This window comes from Saimiri boliviensis, chromosome 12 (assembly GCF_048565385.1).
Source record: "Saimiri boliviensis isolate mSaiBol1 chromosome 12, mSaiBol1.pri, whole genome shotgun sequence".
NCBI lineage: Eukaryota > Metazoa > Chordata > Mammalia > Primates > Cebidae > Saimiri > Saimiri boliviensis.
In genome coordinates, this window is record NC_133460.1 from 8599349 (window position 1) to 8621357 (window position 22009).

The window sequence follows — 22009 nt, forward strand, 5'->3', positions numbered from 1 at the left end:
GCACCCCGCCGCACTTCAGGAAGGGGCACCTCTTTCATTGGTGGTCAGTGAGAGGAGCACAGTATGTGGCGGCCCTCCAACGGTCTGAGGGACAGTGAACTGGCCCCCTGTGTAAAAAGTTTGGGGACGCCTGGTCTAATCCTTTGCGTAATCTTTACGACTATCTTCCAGTCTATTTCTCCTTCGTTAACAGACTCAAGAAAAACGTTTTAAAAGATAAAATCGGCCGGGCGCGGTGGCTCAAGCCTGTAATCCCAGCACTTTGGGAGGCCGAGGAGGGTGGATCACGAAGTCGAGAGATCGAGACCAACCTGGTCAACATGGTGAAACCCCGTCTCTACTAAAAATACAAAAAATTAGCTGGGCATGGTGGCCTGTGCCTATAATTCCAGCTACTCAGGAGGCTGAGGCAGAATTGCCTGAACCCAGGAGGCGGAGGTTGCGGTGAGCCGAGATCACGCCATTGCACTCCAGCCTGGGTAACAAGAGCGAAACTCCGTCTCAAAAAAAACACAAACAAACAAAAAATAATAATAAAAAAATAAAATCACACAGGTTTATATTTTACTTCAAGACATCTCAGTTATCTGTATTGCTTTATAGTTCAAACCACACTGCTTTGATTAGAGGCGGCTTTTTAGTAAGTTTTTTGTTTTTTTTTTTTTTTTTTTTTTTTGAGACGGAGTTTCGCTCTTGTTACCCAGGCTGGAGTGCAATGGCGCGATCTCGGCTCACCGCAACCTCCGCCTCCTGGGTTCAGGCAATTCTCCTGCCTCAGCCTCCTGAGTAGCTGGGATTACAGGCACGCACCACCATGCCCAGCTATTTTTTTTGTATTTTTAGTAGAGACGGGGTTTCACCATGTTGACCAAGATGGTCTCGATCTCTTGACCTTGTGATCCACCCGCCTCGGCCTCCCAAAGTGCTGGGATTACAGGCTTGAGCCACCGCGCCCGGCGTTTAGTAAGTTTTGATCTGAAAAGGCAAACATTCCTTATTTTTCTACAATGTCTTGTTGCCACGCAGATTTCATACTCGTTTTTTTGTAACACATTTTAAGCCATCGTTAAACGATTAGTCAGCTATAACTAACTTTAAGAAACAATCATTTATACTTTTACTTTTGTCAGCCTTCTGGAGGCTAGTGTTACATCGAGAAATAAGGCCATCCCTGCCCACAAGTTGTCCCAACCCTGATCAATGCCTCACTGGGGAATGAATCCAGTATGAAAACAACGCGCACACACAGAATTGCGTTCGGCTTCCGTAGGCAGCTGAAATTGAGAAGGGAATCAGAGACAGTAAGAGACGGTCAATTAGCATTTCTTTAAAAACAAGACGGCCGGTGTAAAAGTTAGCAAGTTGGAGTGTGAAACGTAGGTTACCCTAGCTCTAACCTATGGCAGTCCCCAGAGCAGAGGCGGAGTCGTATGCCGGCCTCCCCTTCGCCGCCACCGCAGTCTTTCTACTAGAAAACCGCAGTAAAAGGCGGAAACCGTGGAGGGGTGATGCAAACCTTCCGGTCCGAGAGGTAGCTCGCTTCCGGTGAAGCCTCGAGGGGTGGGGTCCCGTCCGGCCCCAACCGCCGCGCCTGAGGTTGTTCGTTGGTTGTTTGCATTCGAACTGCATTTCCCAGTAGGCCCTGGGGTTGGAGTGGCCGTAGCTGGAGTGGTGCCAGCCCGTCATGGATGACCGGAGCCAGCCGCCTGCCTTCCGTCTTCGAGGCAGAGCCACAGAGAGACCAGCTGCAGCCGTCCTGGCCTCCCTCTGGCCCTGAGAGCTCCCCTGGCTTGCCCCAAGCCTCGCCTTCCCAAGCGCAGACTTCGCGCTCCGAACGGGGAGACCAGGCTTCTGCACCGGAAACAAAACACCGGTTGTGACGTCACAGCTGCAGAGCGCCCGGCCTCCCAGAAGGCACTGCGTTCCTGGCGTCCTCAACTGGCGGCGGCGCCCACGAATAGTCACCGCGGCTTGTGAGGGCGCTCGGAAGGGCGAGGGGAGGGCTTGGCCGCTCGCGCCTAGTTTTCCTGTCTCTCCCGGAACCTGAGTCTCTGAGCCGTCCCCAGCGAATGCTCAGGGATTGCAGAGGCCCCGAGAGGTGAGGGGCTCTTTCAGGGCGGGAACCAGGCTGAGGGCGCCTCTGGGGAGCCGAGCGTGTACGTTGCTGAGGGAGCAAGGCGGGATAGGGAGCCTGGTAAGCGCCTCAGGCAGGGGCGCCCGCTGGGCTTAATGGTAAAGGTGTTCCTTTACCAGCGGAGAGGCCCCAGAGTGACCCTGGCCCGGAGGGCCCTAGTGGGATGTCGTCTGCCGCTCTCAGCAGAGCTTTGACGCCGGAGAGCAGTCGGCAGGCGGTGCGTGGACCCCTCCTTGGCCTTGCGTCTGCTCCCCGGGAGAGTCACCAACCGCCTCCGCCTCACAAAGGGCATCGGAGGGAGCTTCGGTCCGAGGGGTACAGTATGGCCAGATTCAGTGACCAACGTACTTCTAGGCAGATGTCCTCGGTATTGACCCCAGATTTCCTGTCTTCTAGCCCGTTGCTTTCTCCAAGCCTGATTTAACCTCTTCGTGGTGGGTTTAACACACCGTATTTCTCTTTTTTCTTTCTCTTTTTATTTTCTTTCCCTGCCCTGACTTCCTCCTTTCTTTTCTCTTTTCTTTCTTTCTCCTTTTATTTTCTTTCCCTGCCCTGACTTCCTCCTTTCTTTTCTCTTTTCTTTCTTTCTCCTTTTATTTTCTTTCCCTGCCCTGACTTCCTCCTTTCCTTTCTCTTTTCTTTTTTTAGAGTCACGGTCTTGCTCTGTCACTCAGGCTGGAGTGCACTGGCACGATCACAGCTCACTACATCTTCGACCTTCTGGACTCAAGCAATCCTCCCACTTTCCGAGTAGCTGAGACAACAGGCTTCCGTCGCCATACCCAGCTAATTTTTATATATAGATACATGTAAAAAGAGAGAGAGTGTGTGTGTGTGCGTGTGTGCGTGTGTGTGTGTGTTAGGGTCTTGCTATGTTGCGCGGGCTGGTCTTGAACTCCTGGGCTCAAGCGATCCACCTGCCAGGGCCTTCCAAAGTGCTGGGATTACAGGCGTGAGCCACCGGTGCCAGGCCACACTTTGTGTTTCTCAGGAGGCTGGACCTTGGCCTTCTCCCCGCCACTTTTACTCCCTTTCCTTTGGCCCTTGAGGTTTGCACAGTCTCTGGTTTTCATTCTCAGGATCTTCCTTTCACATTTTCCTAAGCATATCCTGTTCATATACTGCATTTCAGTTATGATTTCTCTCCCCCAGCTGTTGTTTTCTTTAGATCTCCTGTAGCCTTACTACCCATGCCAGGTATTGGAGTGCAGTCATGTCCTCCCTGGTCTTATGGGTAATCCCTGGTTTCTCTGTCTACAGCTTGGCTCTCTAGCAGGTTTCTTCCATAAGAGGTAGCTCTGGAGGCCCCCAGAAACGAATGTGGTGTGTGTTTGCAAGGCATGATGGCTGCAAAAGTGGTTCCTATGCCCCCAAAGCCAAAGCGGTCATTTATACTGAGAGTTCCACCAGACTCCAAGCTGGGCCAAGACCTACGTCGGGATGCCACTAATGGGCCCAAGACCATCCACCAGCTAGTGCTGGAGCACTTCCTCACCTTCTTGCCCAAGCCAAGTCTGGTCCAGCCCAGTCAGAAAGTCAAGGAGACCTTGGTTATTATGAAAGATGTGAGCTCAAGACTTCAGAACAGAGGTGAGAAGCTTATGCTTGTTTCACTGGAAGAGAAGGAAGAGGTACTACTGGGGTCTGAGATAGGCTTCTATGTAGCAATGAATTGAAGTTAGGATGGTGTATATTGGAAAAGGAGTCAATTCTAGTGTTGGAAAGACGAAGTACTTCTCAAGTGCTGGTTGTGGGTAAAGCCACAGAATAAACAGTGTGCATCTTTGTGTAGTGTCAGTTTTACCCAACCATTCTGGGGGAAATGTCTTTTTAGGATAAATCAGATGAATTATTGAGTTAGGTGTATGTGGAATTTTAGAAATTTTGTGCTTTTTCTGGGCATCTTCACATTTTGCATTGCCCCAAGCTCTCCTTTAGTAATACTCTGGGAAATTTTGAAAGGTGCTTAGAGAAGTCATTCTTTTCACAATAGGGAGATGCCATGGGTTTAAGACTGTGGAGTTTATGGCTTGAACTCTGTAAGGGCTCACAGGAGTAGAAAAGGCCATGAGTTACCTGTCAGAGGAATGAGGACAGCATGGCCTCAAGGTATGGGGGGTCTCTGTGTTAGAGTCATTGAGTTTTTTCACTAACTACACCTTCCTCTATCCCCAGTGCATCCTCGTCCCTTGGTGAAGCTCCTGCCTAAAGGAATCCAACAAAAACAAGAGACAGTGTCTCTGTGTTTGAAAGCTAACCCTGAGGTGGGTTTGGTTTTCCCATTTACTGCCTGAATGCATCACCTTCTGTGCTTGGACAACCCGTGTAAAAAAACGCAGTATTAGGATTTGGCCTTCTTGAGTGTTTCCTTTTGCTTTTTTCTTGAGCCCTTCTCACCCTGGCTGTCCAGTTTGTGTTGCACCTGTGTAGGATTTATAGGTCCCTCTTGCCATTCCTTCCCTTGATCTTTGTGTGTAAGCTCTTCTTATCAGTAGGGATGTCAGTGAACCTCAGTTACTAAGATGAAAGGGGCCTCTTGCTCTTTCAGGAGCTGGTGGTCTTTGAGGATTTGAATGTATTTCACTGCCAGGAAGAATGTGTGAGCCTAGATCCTACTCAACAACTCACCTCAGAGAAGGAAGATGACAGCAGTGTCGGCGAGATGAGGTTACTGGGTAAGAAATCACAGCCTTTGTGTGTTCAGGTCGTATGCTTTGGGAAAAGCATGTCCTTTATCTCTTCAGCTTTGGGGGATGATTTGCACCTGCTAAGTGTAATGTGTGCACACACACACATTCTGTTTTACTTTTGTTTTATTCAATGTGGCAGAGCCTTGCCACAGAGCTACAGCTGTGGGTGGCCATTTTCCCTGTATCTTGGGGGCAGTGAGGAGAGAGGCAGGCAAAACCTACAGATGTAGAAACTATGGGCAGACTGTTCTGAACCCATTTTCTGGACCCTATTCTCACAAAAAGTATATTTGAATGTTTTTCTTGAACACATGACTAACTCTTTTAATCCCTCTCCCCTTTTAAATGTTCAATAGATGTGAAGACTACTATCCTAAGTGAAAATATATTCTGTTTTTGATGAAAGTAATGTCTAACACTTAATGAGCACTTACATGCTATTACATGCTAGGCACTAATCCAAATGCTTTTCTTGTGTTTATTGTTTCATGTGCTTCTCACAGTAGTACTGTGTGGTACAGAAATTACTGCCACCTTGCAGGTGACAGAACTGAGGCAAAGGGGGTCACAAAATTTGCTAAAGTTCCCACAGTTGTAAGCATTGGAGCAGGGACTCGGAATTTGACATCAGAATTTGCAGTCATGGCCCAGAGCTGTACTGCCTCCTGGATGTATTTCTCATAATTTTGTGGTGAATTCCATATATGGTTGGTGAATCGGGCATTCTTTATTTGTCCTCATTTCCCAGTGATAGTTAACAAGTATCCCAGTGCTATGTATGAACTGATCAGGCAGCAGCCTCTCTATAATCTGCTTAGAGATGCTTCACCTCTTCTCTCAAATGCTGCAGCCCTAGAAGCAGAGGCCCTCGCAAACGTCTTTACTGTGCCTGACACTTTTTACTTTGCCTTCAGGGCTGTTTGAAGGGCTAATGAAGTTGTACAGAGAATAGGTTTTAGGAGTGCCTGAGGTGACAAAAATCCATTATGACTGTCAAACTCTTAGCTGTAATATTCCATATGGTCAGAAGTCGTGGTATGTAACGAGTCTAGTTAATTTCTCACGTGTTGCTCTATATAATATCATCTTTATTTTAGAGAAAAGTATAAAAAGATCAGATTTATTATACTGAGTTTTTCCTGAGTCTTGGGCGAGCTAGCATTTATTTTGGGTGACTGGTTAGTGGATATATTGCGTTCAGGATCACTTTGACTATGCACTTCGGGCCCCTAAGACTCAGTTCTCAACCTGTATTCCCCGCTTCCTCCACCCTATACCTTGAAGCTGATGGCTTAAGCTTAGTCATTTACCAGCATTTCATACTTGTTTTTTCCTAAGGCAGGATTGGGTTCTGGAAGTGCATTCATTAGATTACAAAGATGCTGTATTTCTGCTTTTCATAACCTTCCAATTTGGTTTGTAAGATAAATCATTCATTAAAAGCTAAGCAATGTGAAGTTTTTATAGATATAATAAGCTATCACAAGACTGAGGCAAGATTTGGAAACGGGGCAGAGTTGGGAAGAAGATGAAATAGATTTTAGATGAGATTGAATCCATGCTAGGAAATAAAATGAGATTATCCTTCGAATAGTTGGTAATTAAGGATTGGAGCTTCGATGTAAGGATATGGGGGAGATTGGGGAGCCATCAGTTGATAGGTGATGATAATTGAAACATAACATTTAACCAATTTTTGCAAAGGAAAAACTATAATGGATTCAACATTGCAGTGACTGGAATCAAAGGAGAATCCTTAATATAGGTGAACAGCAAATGTGTGTGTTGGTCAAATGAACCACCTAAAAATAAGGAAAAAGATAGAACACTTAAATGATTCTCAATGAGATAATTCTTGTTGTAGCTACTGTGTGCTGTGATAGAAGAATACACCTTTTAAAGATTGAAGAAAATTGACTAAATACTGGGCATCAAGGAAAGACTCAAATTCCATAGAAGTAATGAAGTAGGATATGTCACATTGTAGTACAACTAGAAATTAATAATAAAAATCAGTAAATTAAAGTTCTTTCTACCCGGAAAATTTAAAACTCTTTAGCAACTGTCTTAGTCCATTTTGTGCTGCCGTAAAGGAATACCTGAGGCTGGGTTTATTTGGCTCACAGTTTTTTGTAGGATACACAAGAAGCATGGCATCAGTGTCTGCTTCTGGTGAGGGCTTCAAGAAGCTTCTGTTCATGGTGGAAGGAGAGCAGACTTCACATGGCAAGAGAGGAATGAAGAGAGTAGGAAGGTGCCAGGCTCTTTTAAACAGTCACATCTTAAGTAAGAGCGAGAAATCATGTAATAGCTTGAGGTTGTCCCCATTCATGAGGGATCTACCCCCATGATTAAAACACTTCCCACTAGGCCCTACCTCCATCATTGAGGATCAGATTTCTTCTTTTTTTTTTTTTGAGATGGAGTTTCACTCTTGTTGGAATTTGGAAGTTTCCTTCTTTTTCTGTATCTGGAAATTTTCCTAGCATTTGAATTGTGTAATTTTAAAAAGTTTAGAAGGATTTTCTGGAAATTGCCTGAGACTGGTGCTTTTCTTGGGTGGGTAGCTAGTCTTTTTTGATAATTTGTATTTTCTCTATGGAAATTGTTTTATTTTTGTTTAAATCTTACTAGTTTTTTTCTAGTTTTAACTCATTACTTTCTAATTTGTATTTATTAATACTTTTTTTTTTTTTTTTTTTAATTTTTACTAGAGACGATGTTTTGCTTTCTTGGCCAGGCTAGTCTCGAACTCCTGACCTCAGGTGATCCACCCACTTCGGCCTCCCAGAGTGCTGGGATTGCAGATGTGAGGCACTGCACCTGGCCAGTACCTTCATACTTTTAAATTTATTGTATTGTTTTTCTAACTTTGAATTAGAGGCTTTATTCTCACTTTTCTAAATTAATATATGTTTTTACAGCCGTGAACTGTCTTAAGAGCATCACTTTAGGTTATATCATAGATTCTGATATACAGTTGTCCTTCGTATTCATGGGGGATTAGTTCCAGGACGCCTGCTCAGATACCAAAATCCATGGATGCTCAAATTCATTATATAAAATGATGTAGCATGTACATATAATCCACACATATCCCATCATATATATTATTTCTAGATTACTTATAATACCTAATACAAAGTAAATGCTACATAAATATTTGTTATACCACATTCTTTAGGGAATGACAAAAAAATATGTACAGACAACCATCCTTTTTGTTTTCTCTCAAATATTTTCGATCCTTTGTTGGTTGAATCCTCAGATGTGGAACCCATGAATATGGAGGACTGTATAGTGTTTTCTAGGAAAAAAATATGCAATTTTAATTTGTCTTTACCCCTCTGACCCAAGGTTGTTGATATTGTTTGGATATTTGTCCCTGCCAAATCTCATCTTGAAATCTGAGTGGCTCATGCCTGTAATGCCAGCATTTTGGGAGGTCAAGGCAGGCAGATCACTTGAGATCAGGAGTTCGAGACCAGGCTGGCCAACACAGCAAAACACCATCTGTACTAAAACAAAAATACAAAAGTTAGCCGGGCACAGTGGCATATGCCTCCAATCCCAGTTACTTGGAAGGCTGAGGTAGGAGAATTGCTTGAACCCGGGAAGTGGACATTGCAGTGAGCTGAGATTGCACCATTGTACTCCAGCCTGGGGGACAGAGTGAGACTCGAGCTCAAAAAAAAAAAAAAGAAAATTTTTTTAATAGAAATAATGCAAATCTATTAATATTTCTTATATATAAAGGAGAAAAATCCTTTGTTTACTTGTATAATTACTGAAAAAATACTTGACCAAATTCCAACCCCTCCTTTATAAGAACATTTAACAAAATAGTAATTAATGGATACTTCCTTAGTAGGCAGAATAGAACAATCTGGCTGGGCACAGTGGCTCACGCCTATAATACCAGCACTTTGGGAGGCCGAGGTGGGTGAATCGAGGTCAGGACATCGAGACCATCCTGGGTAACATGTTGAAACCCTGTTTCTACTAAAAATGCAAAAAAATTAGCTGAACGTGGTGGCATGTACCTGTAGTCCCATGCACCTATAGTCCAGCTGAGGCAGGATGAACCTAGGAGGTGTTGCAGTGAGCCAAGACCGTGACATTGCACTCCATCCTGGGAAACAGAGTGAAACTCTGTCTCAAAAAAAAAAAAAAAAAAAAAGGTGAAGAGAAGGTTTTTGTAATTAACACCCAAAAGCCTTGAAAGAAAAGACTGACAGATCAAAATACATAAAAAAGAGGCTGGACATGGTGGCTTATGCCTATAATCCTAGCACTTTGGGAAGGGTGAGGCAGGTGGATCTCTTGAGGTCAGGAGTTTGAGACTAGCCTGACCAATATGGTGAAAACCCTGTGTAAAGTTTATTCTCTAAAGGTTTATTGCCGAGTTAAAAACAAGGAAACTCAGGCCAGCACAAGAAAATTAGATGCCAATTTATTCAGCTCCCGGGCGAGGTTCTGTGGTCCTGGGGAGAGGGGCCAGGGAAGTCATGCTGATTCCTCTCAGGAGTGGGGTTTTATAGGGAGTGAAGGCGTTCAGTTGGATTTGGAGACACAGGATGTGGACAGCGGGAGCTGCTATTGGTAGGTAGGTGGGACTTCCGGTGAGCGGGCTAAGTGCTGAGTGCAGACGGGATTTCCAAGGGTGGGGTTAGGTGCCCAGTGCAGAGAGGATTTCCAAGGCAGAGCTAGATGATTGGCATAATATAAAGTTTCAAGTGGGGAGGGACATGGGCGTGTTCGAACTCCCGGCGAGGCAACCAGCCTTACACCCTGTCTCTACAAAAATGAGCCAGGTGTGGTGGCATGCGCTTGTAGTCCCAACTACTCAGGAGGCTGAGGCAGGAGAATTGCTTGAACTGGGAAGGTGCAGGTTGCAGTGGGTGGAGGTTGCAGTGAGCCAGGATTACATGCCACTGCACTGTAGCCTGGGTGACAGAGCAAAACTTTGTCTCAAAACAAACAAAATACATTAAAAAAAAAAAAGGCGTCTGGGCTGGGCTAAAGGTAGTGAGTTATTTCATTTGATTGTTTACAGTTACACATCAGACACCTTGTTCTGCTTTCTGTCTTCTAACTACTGCACCTGATTAGTCTTTTAAAAAAAACACACACAGCTTCTGCATGGTAAAATAAGAAATACATAAGCAAGGGCCGGGCGCGGTGGCTCAAGCCTGTAATCCCAGCACTTTGGGAGGCCAAGGCGGGTGGATCACAAGGTCAAGAGATCGAGACCATCCTGGTCAACATGGTGAAACCCCGTCTCTACTAAAAATACAAAAAATTAGCTGGGCATAGTAGCACATGCCTGTAATCCCAGCTACTCAGGAGGCTGAGGCAGGAGAATTGCCTGAACCCAGGAGGCGGAGGTTGCAGTGAGCTGAGATCACGCCATTGCACTCCAACCTGGGTAACAAGAGCGAAACTCCGTCTCAAAAAAAAAAAAAAAGTACAAATTAAGCCAGACACAGTGGCTTACACCTCTAATCCTAGCACTCTGGGAGCCTGAGGCTGGTGGATCACATGAGGTCAGGAGTTAAAGACCATCCTGGCCAACATGGCAAAACCCCATCTCTACTAAAAATACAAAAATAAGCTGGGTGTGGTGGTGCAGGCCTGTAATCCCAGCTACTTGGGAGGCTGAGGAAGGAGAATCTCTTGAATCCAGGAGGTGGCGGTCTCAGTGAACTGAGATTGCGCCACTGCACTCCAGCCTGTGTGATGGGAGTGAAACTCCATCTCAAAAAAAAAAAAAAAAAAAAGTGCAAATTAAACCTCCAGGGAGTTAACATTTTTTTTCTCTCTCTCATATTTATAGAAATAAAAACACATTGATGATGAAGTTGTTGGGAAGCAGGTATATTGCTGATGTGCATACAAAATGGTACAGTCCCTGTATAAGGGTAAATGTACCTGTAACTACCTCTCTTATCCTTTATTCCAGCAGTTCATTTCTGGGAATCTGACCTACAGATATAGCAGCAGAACACATTCAAAATGATATACAAACAAGATTATTCACTGTTGTATTGTTTATAAAAATGCAAGGTTGGAAGCAATCCAAGTGTCTTTCTGTAGGGGACTGGTTGAAGATGGTGTGTCCATACGTACTGGGATATAATGATTAGAAGAAAGCAAGTAGCAGAAATACATGTATAGTACGTTATCTTTTATGTACGAAATGGAAACTATTGCTTAAAAATACAATGGAAGAATAAACATAAATCCTGGAATATGGCTAGATGTGGTGGCTCACTCCTATAATCCTAGCACTTTCAGAGGCAGAGTCAGGAGGATTGCTTGAGGCCAGGAGTTTGAAACCAGCCTGGTCAACATAGTGAGACCCCCTTCTCTACAAAAGAAAAAATTTAAAAATTAGCCAGGTGTGGTGGCACATGGTTGTCATCCCAGCTACTTGGGAGTCTGAGGTGGAAGGATGGCTTAAGCCGAGGAGGTTGAAGCTGCAGGGAGCTGTGATGGCACCACTGCACTTTAGCCTGCACAACAAGACCTTGTCTCAAAAAGAAAACAAAAAAACTGAGGTTGATCTATCAGAAAAGAATGGGTCATTGTTATAGCTACTAATATTAAGAATTCATTCTTTGGCTGGGTGCAGCGGTTCATACCTGTAATCCTTGCACTTTGGGAGGCCAAGGTGGAAGGATCATTTGAGTCTAGAAGTTGGAGACCAGCCTGGGAGACCCTATCTCTATAAAAAATGAAAAAATAAGCCAAGCATGGTAGTGTATATATGTGGTCCCAGCTACATGGGAGGCTGTGATGCAAGGATCACTTGAACCCAGGAGACAGAGGTTGCAGTGAGCTGAGATTATACCACTTCACTCCAGACTGGGTGACAGCAAGATCCTGTTTCAAAAAAAAAAAAAAAAGAAAGAAAAAAAGAACAGCAAATTCAATCTTTGCTTGAAAATTGCGGAGACAGTAAATCCTAGATGTTCTCACCAAAACAATAAGTGATGGCACCACTACACTCCAGCCCGGGTCACAGGAAGACCCTGTCTCTAAAAGAAAACAAATAAAAACTGAGGTTGATCTATCAGGAAAAGTTGGTCATTGTCTAACCACACCTACTAACATGAAGAATTCCCACAAATACTTTATATGATTATAAATATAAAATTATATTAATTTTAAGGAGCTAAATACCTGTTTTCAGGGGAATTTACGGAAACTCAGATGTCTCATTTTCTTGAAAGTGTCGCCGGGTGCGGTGGCTCAAGCCTGTAATCCCAGCACTTTGGGAGGCCGAGGCGGGTGGATCACGAGGTCGAGAGATCGAGACCATCCTGGTCAACCTGGTGAAACCCCGTCTCTACTAAAAATACAAAAAATTAGCTGGGCATGGTGGCACATGCCTGTAATCCCAGCTACTCAGGAGGCTGAGGCAGGAGAATTGCCTGAACCCAGGAGGCGGAGGTTGCAGTGAGCCCAGATCGCGCCATTGCACTCCAGCCTGGGTAACAAGAGCGAAACTCTGTCTCAAAAAAAAAAAAGAAAGTGTCACATAACTCAACTGTGTATAAAGATAATGTGAACATTTCAAAATAGGACAAAAGTGAGATTGTTATAAATAGGGTGAGATAAGTACATCATAATTTAGAAGAAATTTCATTTCAGTCTATGTTACAGAGTTAAACTCCAAATATATTGGAGTTAACTATTAAAATAAATCATAGAAGAGTGGTCAGAAAACAGAGCAGAACTTTGTCAGATCTTGCGAGACTTTTTTTTTTCTTTTCTGGTTTTAAGTTTGTAGAGAGGAAGACTTCAGTTAAAAATTATTCAAACAAGAAATGATTGACAAAGATATACATTTATAACAGTCTTAACCCAATAGGTTATTTTGCATAATCAAAATGCAAAGTAAAACTACAATGAGAACCCATATTATACCTATTAAATATTTTTTTTATTTTGTTTGTTTTTTTCTTATTACCTATTAAATATTTTAACTTTTAATGCTGAAACATAAAAACAAAAAAAATAGAAAAAAAATTTAATGCTGGTATGATTAGGTGAAGTGGATACTCACATGATGGTTGAATTCAAATTAGTAGAGCTGCTTTGGAAAGCACAATGGTAGTTCAGGTCAAAAGCTATGGTAAAAATCGGCATATCCTTTGACCTAGTGTTTTCATTATCCTAAGGGAATGGTTAAAAAGAGTAATTAAGGCTGGATATGGTGGTTTAAACCTGTAATCCCCAGCACTTTGAGAAGATTGCATGAGTACACAGGTTCAAAACCAGCCTGAGCAATGTAGCAAGACCCTATCTCTGAAAAAAAAAAAAAAAAAGTAAAATAAAAAAAATTTTTCTTAAAAATCTATTGGTGTAAAACTGCTAAATCCAATAGAAATTCCTACTCCAGGCCAGGTGCAATGGCTCACGCCTGTAATCCCAGCACTTTGGGAGGCTGAGGCTGGCGGATCACGAGGTCAAGAGATCGAGACCATCCTGGTCAACATGGTGAAACCCTGTCTCTACTAAAAATACAAAATTAGCTGGGCATGGTGGCACGTGCCTGTAATCCCAGCTACTCAGGAGGCTGAGGCAGGAGAATTGCCTGAACCCAGAAGCCGGAGGTTGCGGTGAGCCGAGATTGCACCATTGCACTCCAGCCTGGGTAACAAGCGAAACTCTGTCTCAAAAAAAAAAAAAAAAAAAAAAGAGTAATTAAGGCTGGATATGGTGGTTTAAACCTGTAATCCCCAGCACTTTGGGAAGATTGCATGAGTACACAGGTTCAAAACCAGCCTGAGCAATGTAGCAAGACCCTGTCTCTGAAAAAAAAAAAAAAAAAGTAAAATAAAAAAAATTTTTCTTAAAAATGTATTGGTGTGAAACTGCTAAATCCAATAGAAATTCCTACTTCAGGCCGGGCGTGGTGGCTCAAGCCTGTAATCCCAGCACTTTGGGAGGCCAAGGCAGGTGGATCATGAGGTCAAGAGATCGAGACCATCCTGGTCAACATGGTGAAACCCGTCTCTACTAAAACTACAAAAAATTAGCTGGCCATGGTGACTCGTGCCTGTAATCCCAGCTACTCAGGAGGCTGAGGCAGGAGAATTGCCTGAACCCAGGAGGTGGAGGTTGCGGTGAGCTGAGATCGCACCAGCCTGGGTAACAAGAGTGAAACTCTGTCTCAAAAAAAAAAAAAAAAAAAAAAAGGAAATTCCTACTCCAGTTTTAGGATCAGCCCCATGTCTTGGTTGATTGAAACTCTTTACTCTCAGTAGTCCAGAATTGAGGGGTCCCTTGTCACACAAGTATATTCACAGTATGCTTGTATTTCACTTTGTTACGTAGTCTTTATAATCTTTTTACACTGACTTTTCTGAAGTATAATAGAAAAAGCCTGCCAGTCATAAATAATAAATATATAGCTGAAGTTTTTATAAAATGTACACCATCTAATCACCATTCAAAATAGACTTTTTTTAGCATCCCAGAAATCCCTCTTGTGCCCTGTGCCTTCCCTTTCTGCCCAAAGAGAAACACTACTGGCTTGTAATCCCAAAACTTCATTTTATTAGTTGTGAATAATCTCTTAATAGAGTTTGATTCTTGTTGCCCAGGCTGGAGTGCAGTGGTGCAGTCTTGGCGCACTGCAATCTCCTTCTCCCAGCTTCAGGTGGTTTTCCTGCCTCAGCCTCCTGAGTAGCTGGGATTACAGGCATTTGCCACCACTCCTGGCTAATTTTGTATTTTTAGTAGAGACAGGATTTCTCAATGTTGGTCAAACTGCTTTTGAACTCCCAGCCTCAGGTGATCTGCCTGCCTCAGCCTCCCAAACTGCTGGGATTACAGGTGTGAGCCACCATGCCTGGCCAATAATAAACTTTTGTATTAATGTGCTGTGCCCTCTTTAATTTTGGTTATTTGAATTGTTCCCATTTTTTCATTTTAAGACGTTATAATATTAGTGCTATAATACTGTGATAACTTCTTTTTTTTATCTTTTTTTTTTTAGTGTGTTTTTCTTTCTTTTTTTAGAGATGGGGTCTCGCTATGTTGCCCCAGGCTGGGGTGCAGTGGCTTTTAACAGGCATGATCCCACTCCTCATTGGCACAGGAGTTTTGACCTGCTCCATTTCCGACCTAGGCCGGTTCTCCCCTCCTTAGGCAACCTGGTGGTCCCCTGCTCCCAGGAGGTCACCATATTGATGCCAAAATTAGTGCAGACACCTGATCGGCATAGCACACTACAGCCCAGAACTCCTGGGCTCAGACAATCCTCCCACATTAGCCTCCCAAGTAGCTGGGACTGCAGGCATGCACCACTGCACCTGGCCTTTTTAAACATTTTATTATACTTTGAGTTCCGGAGTACATGGGCAGATCTTGCAGGATTGTTACATAGGTACACATATGACATGGTGGCTTGCTGCCTCCATCCTCCCATCACCTACATTAGGTATTTATCCTAATGTTATCCATCCTCAGTGTCTCCACCCACTGCTGTCCCTCCCCTAGCCCCCCACCCGCTAACAGACCCTAGTGTGTGATACCATAATTTCTAATATAGTCAAAACCTACAAGCAGTTCATCTTAACCTGCAGTTACCAGACTCTTCAATATGACGAGTGGTGCCCTTTATAGATTTATGGTCTTCATCCCTAGTCCTTAGCTGAGTGCTCTACAGAGTATAAGATGAATATGAACTTGTCAGGTAATTAGCACCTGTGAAGAGAACAAACATATGAAGGCTTTAAGAGAAATCACACTAATTTTACTTATTTTATGTGTGCTTACATTGTCGAAGATGGAAATAAGTGTGGAAAAGGAGTGTGACAGCAGTATCCGCCACTCCTTCGATTGACTTTCAAGATGGCTGTGTCATGAGAAACCTGATTTGTTTTTTCATGCCTGATGTCATATCCCTCAGAAGTTACTAAATTTTCTCTTTGTTTCAATAGTCAATGGCAGTAATCCTGAAGGTGAAGATTCTGAGAAGGAATCTATAGAAAATGAAGATAATAGAGAAAAGTCTTCAGATGATGATGAAATGGATTCTTCATTGGTCTCTCAGCAGCTTCTAGATAACCAGGAAAAGGAAAGACTAAATACATTCATTCAACAGAAAAGGAAAATGAGAAATCTATTAGTTACCATTGAGAATGATACTCCCCTAGAGGAACTCTCAAAATATGTAGACGTCAGTATTATTGCACTTACTCGAAATCGGAGGACAAGGAGGTGGTACACTTGTCCACTGTGTGGGAAACAATTTAATGAAAGTTCTTACCTTATTTCCCACCAGAGGACTCACACTGGAGAAAAACCCTATGACTGTAGTCACTGTGGGAAAAGCTTCAATCATAAAACAAATCTCAATAAACATGAACGGATTCATACAGGAGAGAAACCTTATTCCTGTTCTCATTGTGGGAAAAATTTTCGTCAGAATTCTCATCGGAGTCGTCACGAAGGAATCCATATAAGGGAGAAGATATTTAAGTGTCCAGAATGTGGGAAAACCTTCCCAAAGAATGAGGAATTTGTGCTTCATCTGCAGAGTCATGAGGCTGAGAGACCATATGGTTGCAAAAAATGTGGGAGAAGATTTGGTCGGCTGTCAAACTGTACCCGGCATGAGAAAATCCACTCAGCCTGTAAGACACAAAAGCAGAAGTAATATTGGGAAAGATTTGATGATGCTTCCCCAACCTGAGAGCTGTCATAATGAATTCCGAATTCCCAAGCTGCCTAAAAAGATACAAATATGTAGGCTGGGCTCTGTGGCTCACACCTGTAATCCCACCGCTTTGGGAGGCTGAGATGGGTGAATTATAAGGTTAGGAATTTGAGACCAGCCTGACCAACAAGTTGAAACCATGTCTCTACTAAAAGTACAAAAATTAGCTGGGTGTTGTGGCATGCACCTGTAATCCTAGCTACTCAGGAGGCTGAGGCAGGATAATCGCTTGAATCCAAGAGGCAGAGGTCGCAGTGAGCCGAAATCACACCACTGCGCTCCAGCCTGGGTGACCCAGCAAAACTCCATCTCAAAGAAAAAATAACAATATGTGAAAAGCTCATTATAGCCAAAATTGGATAAATGCCTATCTTGGCTAAAACCTCAAATTGTTAGAAAATTCACAGGGAAGAAAACATATTCAAGGGCTATACCTCAGCATCCACGCTTTCTGGACTAAGGAGCTTTCCTTTATGAAATTATATGGCAATGTATAGGTCACAGATCCCTTTCCCAAGAAAGACTTTGAAGATGAATCTGGAGGCTGCTTACTTGCAAGACAGAGTGACTCATGTCTATTGTAAGTATATCCATTTTCCCACCACATGGGGATTTGTACTTGAGAAATAGTGCAAAGGTTCTTATCTGGAACTATGTTCTCATGAAAGAACCAAACTACTGGCTTGTTGAGCCAACAGCTTCTAATAGCAATTCATATAACCCTCTAAGAACACCTGTTTAAGTCTTGAGTGTTGAATTGTTTACTTTGGAATATAGGAAAATTACAGCAATTGAATGTCAGAGTCTCAGTTGGATGTGATCTAAACTTGCAATCAATTTCAATAACATTTGCAGTTTGTGATAAAATCGACTTTTACAGATTCCTTTTTACAACATAAGTGTCTACTGTTTTTACTCTTTTGTTCAGCTGTTGATCTCTCCAACAGCTGTTTCATGCCTCTCCCTTGCCAAAATAAGTTTGGATTACTCAGGCAGGGCCATCCAGTCCCACCACTAGAAAAGATCTTCAGAATCTTGTTCCTCTCTTGAGCCCAGATCTCATGTGCTAGGAGGGAAACCCCAAGACCCATAGAGGAGGGGTCAACCTGGAGGCAGGAAAAGTTGGCTTAGATCCATGTCTCATCAATAACCGTACCATATTCTTAGGTCCCCTCTACACCATCATCAGACCTTTGGTGATGGGGTGGTCACTACCTCACAAGGCAAAGTGTGTGTGTATGTATGTATTTTGAGGTGGAGTTTCATGTTCTAAGATGATTGTTGTAGGTGATGGGCAAAAAAAAAAAAGAGATGGAGTTTCACTGTTGTTGCCCAGGCTGGAGTGCAATGGCCTGATTTTGGCTCACTGCAGCTTCTGCCTCCCGGATTCAAGCAATAAGATTCAGCCTCCCAAGTAGCTGGGCATACAGGCATGTGCCACGATGCCCAGCTAATTTTGTGGTTTTTAGTAGAAACGGTTTCTTCATGTTGGTGAGGCTGGTCTCGAACTCCCGACCTCAGGTGATCCATCTCAGCCTCTTGAAGTGCTAGGATTATAGGTGTAAGCCACTGCACCTGGCCCAAAGTGTTGTATATTTAGAAATTACGTCTCTAGTGGTTAGCACACATTGCCCCTCAAGAGACAGGATTCCAGGTGTCTTCATTATAGTGGATATTCGTTGTCTTCAGTCTCTTCATATCCAGACCTTTCTGTCCTCTCTGTCTAGAAGCAAGGCCGGTGATGCAATTTAGGGATTCTTGACCAGTTTTGCTTACTTAAGGTTTCCAAAAGTTTCACATTGGTATTTTGATTGGAATGAAGAAATTCTATAAACTATTTGGGAAAAATTGCAGTGTTTGTTTACATCCGGAAACATGCCTTTGTATTTATGAGAGTGTCATATTCCTGTGAAAATTTTTCTAATTTTCTTCACTTAAGGTTTTACAAAATGTTGTTACTGTAAGTAGTTTTTTTCATTATATTTCTATAGTTGATTATTGTTACATAGGAAAGTTGTTTTTAATTATATAGCTGTGTAGCTAGTCACCTCACTGAATGTTCTTAATTTTCAGTAGTTTCTTGGTTTAGCTCTGTTACAACTTTTGGTAAAATGACACCATTTACAAATAATAGTTTTGTTTCTTGCCTTCTGCCTAACAGATTTTTTTTTTGTTTTGTTATTGGCATGTAATTCTGAGGTTTGTTGTTTTTGTACAAAGCATTCTGAAGGACATTTTATGATACAGTTCAGTCCTGAATCATAATTTAAAAAAAACAGGCCAGGCACAGTGGCTAATGCCTGTAATCTCAGCACTTTGGGAGGAGGCTGAGGTAGGTGGATCACCTGAAGTCAGGAGTTGGAGACCAGCCTGACCAACATGGCAAAACCCTGTCTCTACTAAAAAAAATAAAAAATTAGCTATGTGTGGTGATGGGCGCCTGTAATCTCAGCTATTGGGAAGGCTGAGGCAGGAGAATTGCTTGAACCTGGGAGGCAGAAGTTGGAGTGAAACGAGATCGCACCATTGCACTCCAGCCTGGGCAACAAGAGTGAAACTCCATCTCAAAAAACAATAACACCCTCCATGACCGGGGAAGGCCACCCGGTCACAGAAACTGTTCTTTACTGGCTTTATATTTCAAGCCAACAGTAAATACCCTGTAAAGCCAGCAAAGCTAACAAAACTGGCTGCCCACAACATTATTCACTTATTTGAAAGTGTGGCCAATGGACTAGGACTGGGATCCTGAGCTGTGTTTCTGGAGTCACCAGGCTGTTACCATGTGCAGGGGACTCCTTGTGTACCCAGAAAACAAGTAGCTGCAAGGCAGTGAATAAAGAGTTTCCACTCATTCTTTGGCACCCCTGCCCAAGAGTTGGGTGTTTTATCAGTCCTCATGCAGCCATGGCGCAGTCACCAAGGCACTTTTTGTTTGTGTGTGTGTGTGGTTTTTTTTTTTTTTTGAGACAAGAGTCTCACTCTGGCACCAGGCTGAAGTGCAGTGGCACGACCTCGGCTCACTGCATCCTGCACCTCCTGGTTTCAAGCAGTTCTCCTGCCTCAGCATCTCAAGTAGCTGGGACTACAGGTGTGTGCCACCACACCCAGCTAATTTTTTTGTATTTTTAGTAGAGACGGGGTTTCACCATGTTGGCCAGGATAGTCTCGATCTCTTGACCTCATGATCCACCCGCCTCGGCCTCCCAAAGTGCTGGGATTACAGGCTTGAGCCACCGCGCCAGGCCAATTTTTGTATTTTTAGTAGAGAAGGGGTTTCTCCATGTTGGCCAGGCTGATCTCAAACTCCTGATCTCAGGTGATCTACACACCTTGGCCTCCCAAAGTGCTGGGATTACAGACATGAGCCACGGTGCCCGGCCTACAAATAAAATTCAAATCATGCTCTTAAATAGTAAATTTTCTTTATGTTTTAATTTAGAAACAGAATTATTAGTGTCTTTTGCTAGAGAACCTGATGGAGACAAAGTATTAAGATAAAATGGTGTAGACTGGTGATTTCGAAAAGCTTTTTTATAAAATGGAAGATGAAAAACCAGGATATAAATTAATATCTAAATAAAAATTTCTGTAATCTGCTCCTCTTCTTCTCCTTTAAAAAAAATAAAAATAGGGCCGGGCGCGGTGGCTCACGCCTATAATCCCAGCACTTTGGGAGGCCAAGTTGGGTGGATCACGAGGTCAAGAGATCGAGACCATCTTGGTCAACAAGGTGAAACCCCATCTCTACTAAAAATACAAAAATTAGCTGGGCATGGTGGTGCATGCCTGTAGTCCCAGCCACTTGGAAGGCTGAAGCAGGAGAATTGCTTGAACTCAGGAGGCAGAGGTTGCAGTGAGCTGAGATTGCACCATTGCACTCCAGAATAAAAATTTCTGTGTGTATTGTCACAACAGAGAGTAAAAAAGTAGATGTAGTTGATTGATATGGCTGGACATTTGAGACTGTGGAAGATATTTTTCTTGTTTAACTTACTCATATTTCTGCTGTAATGTGTGATACATAAAGCTCAGATAAGAAAATAAAAATAATTAGCTCAGAGGCCGAGGCGGGTGGATCACGAAGTCAAGAGATCGAGACCATCCTGGTCAACATGGTGAAACCCCGTCTCTACTAAAAATACAAAAATTAGCTGGGCGTGGTGGTGCATGCCTGTAATCCCAGCTACTTAGGAGGCTGAGGCAGGAGAATTGCCTGAGCCCAGGAGGCGGAGGTTGCGGTGAGCCGAGATCGTGCCATTGCACTCCAGCCTGGGTAACAAGAGCGAAACTCCGTCTCAAAAAAAAAAAAAAAAAAAAAAAAAAAAGCTCAAATGAGTGGCAGAATTAGGGCTTTCTGGAACACAAATCTTCCCCTCCCTGCCCCAACAAAGGTCTGATCTTTCCATCAGATGTGTTCATATCAAGGTCTCTGTTGTGAGAAAGAATAAACATCTCTGATAGGAGTTGGCCTGGCCCTCACAGCAAGGTTTTTGTGTTCTCCTGGTGAACATAGAGAATTTCACATAACATCAGATAAGGCCAGTCTGTGACTGTGCTAGAGTAAAACAAAGCAAGACCATTCTGTAATGATGTCTCAACACAACAACATGCACATTGTCATAGACACAAAAATAACCAAACATCCCCCTATGTTGGCTGATACGAGTGACTGCTGTTTCTTTGGCACTCACAGCTTTGGCCTCTTCTTTCCTTCTAGGTAAAATATATTAAGATACCTATTAAGAATTATTCCTAAGGCCGGGCGCGGTGGCTCAAGCCTGTAATCCCAGCACTTTGGGAAGCCGAGGCGGGTGGATCACGAGGTCGAGAGATCGAGACCATCCTGGTCAACATGGTGAAACCCCGTCTCTACTAAAAATACAAAAAACTAGCTGGGCATGGTGGCGCGTGCCTGTAATCCCAGCTACTTAGGAGGCTGAGACAGGAGAATTGCCTGAGCCCAGGAGGCGGAGGTTGCGGTGAGCCGAGATCGCGCCATTGCACTCCAGCCTGGGTAACAAGAGCGAAAACTCCGTCTCAAAAAAAAAAAAAAAAAGAATTATTCCTGTTCTTTAATGCCATCTACTCCAGACTACAGGCTCCTTCCTAATTACTCCCCAACATCACATAAACAGTTGTCCTTATAAAAACTCTTCTATTGAGACACCTCACTATGCCCGATGGTGTGTGTTCTCCCTTGTTATAATGAGTAGTATATCTAATTTCTTCAACTAAAAGTGTGTTCCTGCTAGGTTTTGGCAGGAGGGCACTGACAATTCGAATTGTTGGGTCATTTAATTAAAGGGTCTCTCTTTCCATCTTTAACCTGAAGAGTCTATATCAAGGGTTTTTTCTCCCAAAATAGATACTAGATGTTTCTCATAAAAACAAACGCTCTCACGCCTGTAATCCTAGCACTTTGGGAGGCCAAGGTGGGTGGATTACCTG

General features: G+C 43.3%; 1 protein-coding gene across 5 annotated transcripts in view; it reads left to right on the forward strand.

Moving 5' to 3' along the window:
- The first annotated feature begins 1901 nt into the window (after nucleotides 1-1901).
- The window catches only part of ZNF200 (zinc finger protein 200), a 31416-nt gene continuing 11308 nt past the window's right edge, over nucleotides 1902-22009 (forward strand). The window contains exons 1-6 of one of the 5 annotated variants that reach the window (XM_074381695.1): nucleotides 1902-2098; nucleotides 2254-2568; nucleotides 2783-3724; nucleotides 4310-4398; nucleotides 4683-4809; nucleotides 15780-17425. In XM_074381695.1, coding sequence (XP_074237796.1) covers nucleotides 3475-3724; nucleotides 4310-4398; nucleotides 4683-4809; nucleotides 15780-16498 — 1185 coding nt within the window. In that variant the 5' untranslated portion in view covers nucleotides 1902-2098; nucleotides 2254-2568; nucleotides 2783-3474 and the 3' untranslated portion in view covers nucleotides 16499-17425. Of the gene's footprint in view, nucleotides 2099-2253; nucleotides 2569-2782; nucleotides 3725-4309; nucleotides 4399-4682; nucleotides 4810-15779; nucleotides 17426-22009 lie in introns of those variants that run through there. The other 4 variants (XM_074381696.1, XR_012512704.1, XM_074381694.1 and 1 more) reach the window with 4 other exon arrangements.